The 12,026-nt window shown below is 42.2% G+C and overlaps 1 protein-coding gene across 1 annotated transcript in view; it reads right to left on the bottom strand.

Annotated features, from left to right (window-relative positions):
• Positions 1-12,026, bottom strand: part of LOC139688614 (filaggrin-like) — a 54,761-nt gene that overhangs the window by 37,969 nt on the left and 4,766 nt on the right. The window contains exon 4 of the mRNA XM_071586162.1: positions 3,880-8,338. Coding sequence (XP_071442263.1) covers positions 3,880-8,338 — 4,459 coding nt within the window. The remainder of the gene's footprint in view (positions 1-3,879; positions 8,339-12,026) is intronic.

Here is a 12,026-nt window from a genome sequence, read left to right as displayed (position 1 = left end):
GGTCTTCTCTGATGCATTGTTTTCAAGATGTTGAAAGGACAATTGATTAAATATAGGTATGTTGTGGTGTGAAGTATGATGAAATAATGCAGACTCTATTTTACTTCTGCTCGAAAATGTTTGCCTAACAAATTAAAAACTAGAACTAGGCAATTTGTCATGAAATTGTTTTCAAGCATGTCTCATTTGCCTAAAACTCAAAAGCTCAAACCCTGATGATTATAAAAATTTTCATTAGAAAACTTGAGAAATTAATAGAGCATTTTCCAATGGAATAAGTCCATGTAGATATGTTTTCGTGGCATAGATGTGAGACATATTCTCCCGAGATTTCATTATGAACTTGCTTGGATACTTACTTGGTATTTTTCATAAGTTCTACAATTGAAGCATGTCTCAGTCTAAAATTATGATGATTTAGAAGCAGGGAAGGCCATTTATTTTTCATTTCCCTCAAAGTTTACAACTACGGATGTGATGTGCTGGAATACATTGATACCGGATAGTGAATTTAAACAGCAAAACAATGAATCACTATTTTTACTTGTTATCCAATGATTTTTTGGTTTTGACAGGCCAGCTTAATTTTTACTAGTAAGACATTTGAGTGTGAATATATATGCATTTCTGCTTGTGATGAAAACTATGCTCAGTATAGGTAGTAAATATTTCAGTCTGATTTGTTAAATATATTTTCATGGGTTTGATCTGAAATTGAAATAAAATGTTACATGAGTGTAGGTGTAATATTCTGATTTTGATGATTTGTGCTGTGGTATTCTTTTTACAAGGTATGATGCATTACCAATTTCATTTAGCTGCCAAGGTCTCTGACTTTTAAACATAAATGATGTAAGGGAGGAAAAGCAATCACAGAGTGGCAGCTGCCTGTACTGACTAGCGAATGAGAGTAACTGGATGATACACATCCCCGAGATTAAGATGCTTGGGAAAAAAGAGATATTTTGTACCTAGGGGGTGGACATAATATAATCAATAAGTCCCAAAATACCTCATTCTTTTGTAATTGAGAAAAACAATCTAACAAATAAATATGCAATTAAAATTCTACTGCTCCCTTTTGTTAGGGTAAGCCACCAAAGTTTTTGATTTCAAGTTAAAACTTTGAATTTCATGGCTGAGAGCGGAATCCACTTGATATGAGATTAACTGAAGCTCTTAAGTCACGGATGCGAGTTGAAACAATGCATTAACTGGCCGCCGACAAGGGGAGAGGATTACCAGGTCCATGTATGGTCAATTATGCAGAAACGTGACACTAATATTCACCAATATGCACCATCCGAATGCAAAAGAGCTCCTTTTGGGCACAGATGGCCAACAGTGATAACTGCGCTTAAACATTGCAAAAAGAGATTAACCCTTGACACTCGGGTGGCATTCTTGGGTACTGGCCAATGCCGTTGCTCATTCAATCCAAAGGCATTACTATTTTCCAGCTTCATTAAGATTTTCATTATTATTCATTTTAGCATTATTTGGATTTTTGCTATCTGCTGACTGGCAAGTTTGACTTCATATTGTTGTTTTTTAAAATTGTTTTTAAAAATTTGTTCTTGCATTACAGTGTGATGCTCTATATTACTGCATTTCACTTCATCCTAGTAATTGCCAGGGAAATATTTACGTCAATAGCAATAAAAACACTATAGCTTGATTGCATCACATCATTGTTGCAGATAAGGGAATTTTTTCCAATGTTAATCACGTGATTGTTTCCCGAGAACATCATAAAATACAACTGCATCCATGGTTAACAGAGTTCTGAAAGGAGCTCAAAATGCAATAATAATACCGATTCATTCAAAAAGAGATAACACTTAATCCCTTACCGAATGTGAGAAAGAATATGAAATGCAGCAAAATGTAGATTAAAATCAACATAGGTGGAGCGATATGACAAAAAATGATCAAAAGTGCAAACAAAGATACGAAGCTCAAATTCAACTCCCAACTGTTTTTTAAGGAAAACTGCAGCCAAATTTAATAAATGAGGCTTCACAACAAAATTAGAAAAAACTAAGCTAAAAAAATTACACCTAAGGCAACATTGATTGGTCCTGACACCTTTGCAACGTTGGCCAACAATGATACTATTTGGCCAATTACAAGGTTCTAATTGTGACAACATAACTTATCAGCCATCTGCACAATTTTACAACATATTTAAACATGATTATGCCACGAACTATCAGCTATCAATGCCAATTTTTGTGATTGTGGAGTTATGGGAAACATAAATATCAAATTTCAAGAAGATAGGTTGTCCACCGATCTGGTCCCTTGTGATTCTGAATTGGCGAAGAAAATTAACATTGATGATACTGTATCATGGATAATTGCAGCGTTAAGAGATCAGAGAAGCATCATACGCTCAGAAACAATTAGATCTTGATTGAATGGGAAGGAATTCAAAATCTATACATGAAGATGTGATGAGGATAGATAAGTTGAAACAGAAATTGAAAAAGATGGGACTCAAATCAGTCATCCTAAGAGCAGAGGTCTCTCGTGACGCCAATCGCCACCTCCTCCTGAACAGATGATTGGCCCTGACTTGAAAGAGCAGGGGAGATTTCTTAACACATGACTAATCAAATGAGATATCTCTGAAAATATTTCAGATGAGACTACACAAGGATATCAATATTTAACTTATAACAAAAGTTTCTTAGCAGTTGGCTCAAGAATTGATCAACCTTTTGCAGATTAAAAAACAAACACATGACGCACGCATTTGAATGGCTACTATGTACTCAAAATTACACAATTCAAGGAAACAAATTAACTTCAGTTTTTTTGCGAGAGAATGAATGTTTTTTGTGAGTGACCTGACCTGTGAAAAATACCTGCCATGCTGTGCTGGTTATTTTCCTGGCGTCCTTGTTAAGTCAGTTAAACTGATTTTCCTCTCAAGAGCACGGAGTGAATCTTTATCTAATAAGGTAGGAGGTCACCATTGGCTCTCATCAACATGCATTTATCTTATATCTCACTCTTTTGTGTGCATTCTATAGTCTCCCCAGGCTATTCACATGACTTAATGTTCACATGATAATTAGTAATGTATTTATTACCTTCGTACTTATGATGTACAAGTAACCAATTTCATAAAGAGATAATTTCTTCTCCATTACATTTTTTTGATGATCAAATGAATTTAGATTGTGAATTTTCAATAAAGTTATAATTCAACGCATGATAACACTCATTAAAGACCAGAGCAATCCCATTAGCATTTACTATCTGTCATATTTATTATTTTTCCGTGTCAATGTCAAGTGATTACTTTTAAGGGCACTGAATTAAATACTCAACAGAGGAAACTATACATTCGAAACACAAGTAGTAATATTCTGGTCACAGGATGTCGTACAAGTCAGTCGAGAGAGATAACTGCCGTGCATATCAAGGCATGACGGGCGGATGGGGGAGAGTAACTTACCCTTCAACTGCACCCTCACAAAATGACTACCAGAATCATCATTTACACTGCGATCAAAAAATTAAATTTCCACCATCTCAGCACAATTTAAAATTGTACAGAAATGAGCCACTGTATTTTCAAGAGAGCTAGAGCATCATTGATAGGGGTAACTGCCCCCTTGTTTATTTGTAAGGTAGATCGTTAAATGAATGCTGAACAAAGTAGAGCAACTAAATCACTTTCACTATCAAGAAATTCCTATTAATAATAAGGAACTTATTCCATCCTTTCCACTGGTAGTCAAAATTATGCAATTACCTCAAAGTAACAATGACAATACCTATGCATACATTATGGCCAAAATTTAAGCCTCGCTACTTAAATCAACATATTAACATGGCTGGTGAATTGATATTATTGAATCGACTTACCTGAATTACATGAGACTTGATTTCAGTGAGACCAGGGCCAACAAAAGCCTCTGGGTCATCCCAATCTGTTGGGGGCTGGTCTGCCTCTGGGCTTAAAACACATTCAGTATCTCCACTAAGGGCAGCGTGTTTCAACTCGGCACTTTTTGCTAAACTGCGATTATCCCCCGCACAGAATGCACCAGCAGCGCAGTCCACTAACTTATGGTCTGCAGATTGCTGATTAGTATCTTGGTACATATTCACACAAGTTTTCAGAAAATGGTTACTACCCACTGGAAACTGTTCCACTGCACTTTGCTCACTCTCGGAAGAGGTAGGTCTATTATTATCTGATAAATAAGGTAAATCCAAGGACACTTTCTTCACTTTTGGAGATGCCTCGGGGCCAGCAGTCTGCACGTGTCCCGCTCCACTGATGCACTTCCCGACTAGGTCTGAATCACTGATGGTGGAGTCGGCCAAACCACAAACGGGATTGATTGGCAGTTCAGATGAAGACTGAAGAATGATGGGGGCACTCGGCATGAGGGGTCCCTCGGGTCCCCAAGGAGAGGCCACAGGCTGAGGCACACTCCCCCCCACAGGGGGAAGCGGTATCTCTTCCAAGGGCTTGTCCCGGCACGTGGTTGGGAAGGGGACAGGTAGCACGGGGAGTACCGGAGCCGTGAGGGGAGGGAGTTGGCTGCCATCCCACCCCTCCCTCACCCCTCCTTCCCTCCCGCCCAACGTTGCACGGGGCTGCTGTGGTGGCACAGCCTGGCACTCCGGTACAACTGGCCTCGTGTCCCACCTTGAGGGTCGCGAGGGCTGCAAAGCACTGCCGACTGCCCTCTCTCCCCCACCCAATATTTTCCCATTGGCTGGATCTTCCTCAGAACACAATTTAAATGTCAGCAGTTCAGGGTTCAGTATTTGTGATTTTGATTCCCTCGAGCCAATGCCTAACTTACTTGTACTATTTAGTGGAGTGCTATTGTCTTTTTGTTCTGGTTGTATTGTCTCATTCGATACAAATGGACTGCAGTTGTGCCCCCGAGAGTCTACGGGGCCGATGAGATTATCAGATTCACTCTCCTGTCCCGCAACAGCCGAGGGTTTTAGGTCCGAGGAGGCACAACCCGGAGCATCAATAGCATCGACCGAAGCACAGTCACCTCTCATTCTTGGCAATTCGCTTGCCTTGCTCTCCTGATGCACTTGCACTTGGCATTTTTCACTCTGCATCCAGCTTAACTTTGAAACTGAATCTTCAAAATGATCACAATGCCCCACTAATTTTGAACTATCTTTGGACCAAGAACTGAAAGAAATATCCGGCATGTGTGGCTCAGGTGATTCAGGTGGGCTCAAAGATCTTGAAAAATCTTTCAAAGAACTCATAAGATGCTTCTTACTACTTTCTTTAGCTAGGTTCTCAGACTCAGTATTCTCTGCAACTGCAACAATTGCTCTTGGAGAACTTGGAAAGTTTACAAATGAAGAAATGGATGAGGATGACTCAGATGATGATGATGAAGAAGAAGAAGAAGATGATGATGATGATGTAAGCGAGCATGCAGAAGACATAGCCGAGGAAGATGAACTCGATGAGGATGCAGAGAATGAATCTGACTGAGATGACCCTGAACTGGATGATTCCGAAGAGGACGAAGATGAAGATATCGACGACTGCGAACGGGATGATGGGGAAGAAGAAGAAGATGACGATGATGAAGAAGAAGAAGTGTCGAGGGAACGTGACCCCATAGCCCTCTTTTCGCTGACCGACTCTTGTGCATTTCTTTTCACAGAAGCATTACCCTTAAGACTTTTCTCCTTATTAGTGATTCCACCACTCTTACTTGCTGAGACAGGAGAAGCCTTTGATGATTTTAATCTGCTGCTGCTATCATGGGTCCTTTTCTCCTCCCTTTCACTCGTGCTCCTTTTCCTCTGACTGCCGCCGCCTTCAACCCGGCTGCTTTCCCTGCAAAGAGACGACTCCGAGGGCTTCCTTTCGCCCGCTGCATTGTCTCCAGGTTTCTTGGTGCCTCCTCCTGAAGAGTTAGATTCAATAGAACTTGGACCGCCCTCACTGTTTCCACCCCTACTCCCTTGCGTCTTGCTGATGCTGTTCCCTCTCTGAAGGCTGCCCCTGCCGGGGGTGGGCGAACCATCGGACGTTGATGGGGACCGTCGTCTAGAAGACATGTGCTTCTTTGGGTTGGGAGGCGAGCTTTTCCTTTTCTTCTTCCTTCCTCTTTCCTTCAATTTCTGCTTCCTCCCACGTTTCCCACTCCCTTCCACACCATTCTCCTTCCCCTCCAGCAATCCATCATCAGCGGCCTTCGTTTTGTCAGCTGAAACTGCATGGTCATCATCTGCTTCTTCTGAGCCATCCGAATTGTCTGATTCCCTATGATGCTTATTTTTCCCCTCCCTGGCACGCTTCCGACGGCTGTAGAGCACCTTCCCCTTCCTTCCTTCCCCCCCTTCATCGTCACTCAATTCCTCCCCTTCCTCCTTCGACAAACCCGACTTCTCATGCTTTCTCCTCTTTTTCCGTTTCTTTTTCCTCGGCTTCCTCCTGTCTGCTTCGTCGGATGACTCCGAGCTGTTGTCCGAGCTCTCCTCTTCGCTGCTTGGTTCGCCCCTCGCGTGGGAGTGCCTCTTGTGGATGCTATCGCACGCCTTGGACCGGGACGCCTTCGCGTTCATGGCACGTCTGTTGCTCTCTGAGCCATCCTCTTCATCTTCCCTGCTCTCCGAATCAACCTCAGACGAGTCCTCCCTCCTCCTCCTGCCTTTCTTCTTTTTCCGATCCTTCTTCTTTCGTTTCCTTCTCCTCTCTTTCTCCTTCTTCTTCTTGTCGCCCTTCTCCTTGCCTTTCAGCTTCCTCCTCTTCTCTCCCCCCGCCGTCATCTTCTTCTTCATTCCCTCACCGACCGCAGCCAATTTCTTGCTGCTAGTCTTCCTCTTCTTCTTTGGGATCTGAATCTCAACCTCAGACTCCGCACCACTTTCCGAATCGTCCCTCTTCGTCCTCTCCTTCCGCTTTGCACTCTTCTCCTTCACACTGATGGTTTTCTCGTCAATGCCAACGATTTCTTCTTTTGATATTGAATTTCTGTTGACTTCACTGTCGCTGCTCGATTCATTCACGACAACCTTGCCCCCTGCATCTTCGCTGGAGGGAACATCACTCGCCATTTCGACGTCCGAGGACCGATCTCGCAAGGCTTCATGCATCTTTGGTGAATTTTGCTCCGAGGAATCTGATTCCCTGTGATCTGACACTTCGTGTGAGCCTGTGTCTTCTCTTTCCCTGTCCAATCCCCACACGTCATCATCCTCATCATCTTCCCCAACGGACACAGCTTTCATGAACTCTTCGTACTCCGATGCCAGCTGTTGATCCTTCTTCTCTTCCTCCTCCTCCTCCTCTTCTTGGCTCTCCTCTCCCAATTCCTCACTCTCTCTGCTCCCCTCGTTCGACTCACTCCTCTGGATGGCGATGGGGGCAGGGCGATCATCCTCCTCCTCCCCACCTCCACCATCCTCCTCCACCTCCATTCCCTCTTCATCCCCTTCCTCTCCATTCTCCTCAATCTCCTCCTCACCTTGGCTGACCTCCAAAGGCTCACTCTTAACCTCCAGCAAAGACACGGCTTCAGCCTTGTCCTTTTCCAGTGTGGCCACCCCACTGGAATCAGGGTCGCTGTCCCATTTAGAGTGGACAGTTGGCTCTGCCGCTTCATTCGTGGACGCTTGCATCTCTGCTTTTGCAATCTCCTCTTCCCCTTCCTCCTCCTCATTCCCTCCCACCTCCTCTTCTTCCTTCCCATCCAAATCCTCCTCGGGTTCCACCTTCACACATCCCTCAGAATCAGCACTAGGCCCACCTTCCGGCGCCTTTTCCTTGTCCCTCTTCCTCTCCATAACCTTATCCTTCGATGGGGAGGCGTCCGGAGGCGAGGCCGGTCGCTTGAGTGCGGCCCTCGCGGATGCCAAAGATGAAGACGAGCTCTCCGAGAGGAATGCAGAGAGGGTTAAGAACCACGAGCGATCAGAGCGTTTCTGCTCCTCGTCCACTTCCTCCTCATCACCGCCCTCGTAAGACACCCTCAGAGCTGCCAGTCCAGAGGCTTCCTTGGAGTTCTCCCTGCCCTCCGACTCCTTCTCCAGCCCCGACTCGGCCACCAGACGCATGATGCGGACCACTTCGGGAGGCTCCGAGGCAAACGCCTCCTTGCGCGTGGTGGGGCGAGGCGGTGCAGCCGTCTCTGGGTTCTCGCAATAGGAGAGGGGTGGGCGCGTGCGAGTGTGCCTCAGCAGGCGAAGGGGGAACTCCTTCTCGCCGTGCTTGGCGCCTTTGGCGACAAAGAAAGGGGAGGGCTGAGGGCGACGGTGCCCATCTGCCGATCCACTTCGAGAGCGATGGGAGGAATGTCCGCTTCTCTTGTGGTGGTCGCGCGACCTTCCATGCAACAGAGAAAAGGGAAAAGCACACATTGATTTCAAAGAGTCACACCACACACACGCCTCCATCAACTTCTTTCATCATTTCACCAAGGGGTTCGTTACTATTATTATACCACGTCCAACATGACGCCTGACATCCACAATTGTGAGGAGGCAGAGTTGGATGCAATGGAAATAAATATCTCCCATGCGACACGGTCATTGGAAATGAGCATCCTCCTGAGGTACATTCAAAAATGAGTCTTTGAAATATTCTCTCCTTTAAAAAAAAAGGGTTTCCAAACGTATTCATTTTGTATCTTCAAGTGTTTACTTTCACTACTGGACTACTAACAACCTGGAATTTACATTACAGGCTCTAGATCTGATTCAGTACCAGTAAAGCACACATTTCCAAGCGAAACCAAACGGAATTATATTTAATTCAAGAAATATATTTGAAAATAACACAGCAAGCCCATAAAACACATATTTCTTTTAGGAGACCCTCGGTAATTTTCTATCATGAAATTAAAGATCAATTCAAAAGGTTCTTCTAACTCTCCAATTATTTCAATGACGCATTATGGGTTTCTACAGAAAATGCCAGGTTTCAGAGTCTGTGACAAATTCTTCCAAATTGATGCCGATTTCTTCGGATTATAGTGAAAGCATTAAGGACCGGACTTCAAATGCTATTCCTGACCTGAGGTGCATTGATAAGCCCATTGAGCAGCTGCCAATGAATTAATCAGCAACTAAATATCACAGGTTCAAGAAAACATTGCCTTTATTTGGACCCACCCGTACGGCTCCTAGGGCCAATCTCAGAAAATACACTTCACAACCACATAACTTTAAATAAAACGTCAACTTAAGAATAAAGAGAAACATTATTTCAGAAACATGACAAGTATTGTGGGAACTTGCAAATTAAACTAATTTATCTACAGGAAAATTTATATGGATCAATAAAACTCCATAAAGTTACGCCAGAGACAACAAAATTCCAGGACCATAATTTGAATTTCAATGATTTAACTTTTAATTCAAAGATGTTTACTGACTTTATGAGCCAGATGAAATGAGGTCATGACAATTGAAAAGTAATGAATTAATTGACTTTGTAATTCCACACACTTTATTTTAAAAAACACAACCCAGGTTTCGACGTTGAACGTCATCATCAGGTGGTCCTCATAGAAGCACCCTGGCTATATATACCTTCTGATCATAGGATTGTGGGGTTGGTCAGAGAGGGAGGTTGGAGGGGTAAAAAGGTTACAATGTAGCTGGGAAGAAAAGAGAAATTACATCTTTTTGACTTAGAAGAGTGGTAGGTCTAGGAGTGGGGAGTGGGAGGGATACAGAATTTCGTTGGCAAGTTCATCTTTCCAACGGACACATTTCAAAATTTCTAACTGCTCCAAAGCATCGAGCCTTTGACCTTTATCTTCAAAATGAATAATTTTTGTCACCAAGTCACTGTTGTGGTCACTTTCGATGAGGTGCTTTGCCAAGTGGGATGTTATGTTCTTATTTTATAAGAACTTTGTTCTCATCAAGTGACCACAACAGTGACTTTGTGACAAAAATTATTCATTTTGAAGAAAAAGGTCAAAGGCTCGATGCTTTGGAGCAGTTAGAAATTTTGAAATGTGTCCGTTGGAAAGATGATCTTGCCAAGGAAATTTTGTATCCCTCCCACTCCCCACTCCTAGACCTAATACTCTTCTAAGTCAAAAAGATGTAATTTCTCTTTTCTTCCCAGCTACATTGTAACCTTTTTACCCCTCCAACCTCCCTCTCTGACCAACCCCCTCCCTTAATCAGAAGGTATATATAGCCAGCGTGCTTCTATGAGGACCACCTGATGATGACGTTCAATGTCGAAACCTGGGTCGTGTGTTTTCTAAAATAAAGTGTGTGGAATTACAAAGTCAATTAATTCATTACTTTTCAATATGTTATGCAAATTCCATAAAGTTACGCCTGAGACAACAAATTTTGTCATGACTATTGTTTGGTTCTGAGGTTTTGTAAAAGTTTTTGCACCATTTATTCTTTTTTTTACCATTTGAATCATATTAATTTTAAGGTGTAATACGTCAAAAACAGCTTATATATCTTGGATCACCAAATAAGATATACATTACCCATATCCAGAGAACCACAGTCAATAGTTTCAAAGCATTAGCTTGAGTGCTGATACACGAAGGGAGTGAAACGGATGAAAACTTGGTGACTTGCAATTCAGTTTCCAGCATGTCAGAAGCTACTCAGGATTTTAGGAATTGGATGAATGCTTCTTTGGCTAACTTTAGAACCTCTCTAGTGGAAACAGACTCAGACGTTCACCGTCTTTGCCTCTGTCTTCACTTCTTTCCCAACAGTATTGCCTCCCCTACAGATTATAAGTAAAGAAGAACAAGTTCCTCCAGCAGTCACTACTGGCATCACCGGTTAGATGTCATGAACCTTGTGAATGTAACAGTTTCAATCATACTTATGTCCCCACACATACATTATTTTCTGTTAGTGAGGTTTCATGTTGTAACAGTGGAAAGACAACTATGCATTGTGTTCCACTACATTATAAATGAGAATCACATTTTTTCCACAGAGACAATATTCTCCAGGCTATAAAATCTAGTATGCTTATGTCAAGTGGTATGCCTTGAAAAGGCTCTGCGTCCATATTTGAACAGATATGAGGGCGGCGAACTAGAATGTATCACCCAGTTATGATTCATTCTTTTAATTGGAAGTAGACTTTGTAACGAGGTTTCTAAGGAGAAAATACTGGTGCTAAAGCAATATAATAGCAAAATAATTTTTGCAAAAATTAAAATAAGGCAATCTGAATTTTCACGCAGAGCAAAATAAGGCAAGAAAACTGGCACAGCAATACTTGCCAAAAAGATGGATTAAAAAAAAAAAAATCAAAAAGAGCAAAATCTTCCGTAAACACTAGACACCAGTAAAATTTAACTCCCAGAAATCTGATCCATAATAGATACTAAATTAACTATATTTATTATCATTCAAATGTAATTCAGCAACTTAACATTTACCAAGTCCATCACTTGCTTATCAGAGGTATGCCAATTTTAACATTTTGACGTGGATATTTCACCATGAAAATTTTCCCAGTCGGTAAAAATATCAAGAGAGTAAGTTACATTGAAAAACCAGCAACATTAATTTCTGGTCATTCAAATGTGGCATAAGATCTCATTCTAAAATGACAGGAAGACCATTTTACTTGGACAGATATTTTTGATTAGGACAATGGACCAGGTTAATGGCAACTGCGGTGATATGGCAGGAATCTGGAGGCAATTATCGAAATCTCTTCCTTAAGAGGACTCCATTGCAGATTTTATACATTTAATATTGGACGCTTACTTAATGATAAAAACACAAACAAGGGAACTGAAGCTCTGCTGCTCCTGGGACACTTATAACGTGGTTTCCTGCCAACTTTCCATCAAAGTATGGCAGCCAATTACCAATTAGTAGTGAAATGAGTGGTGCTATAGCAGCCAGTGAAGTCTTCACCTTCAACAAGATGAAGGAGGCCTGCTGTTCTCTCTCTCTTAGGCTACCGATGGCTAATTAGGTCCCAGCAGCCATTGTCATACACCCTTTAGTATTTTATAGAATCTAACACAAGCTTCGGACTACTGCATCTTTCAAGACCA

Source organism: Hetaerina americana, unplaced genomic scaffold, assembly GCF_022747635.1.
Source record: "Hetaerina americana unplaced genomic scaffold, ioHetAmer1.1.p SCAF_21, whole genome shotgun sequence".
NCBI lineage: Eukaryota > Metazoa > Arthropoda > Insecta > Odonata > Calopterygidae > Hetaerina > Hetaerina americana.
The sequence above is the reverse complement of the archived record's forward strand: the minus strand, read 5'-3'. Positions and strand labels throughout refer to the sequence as shown.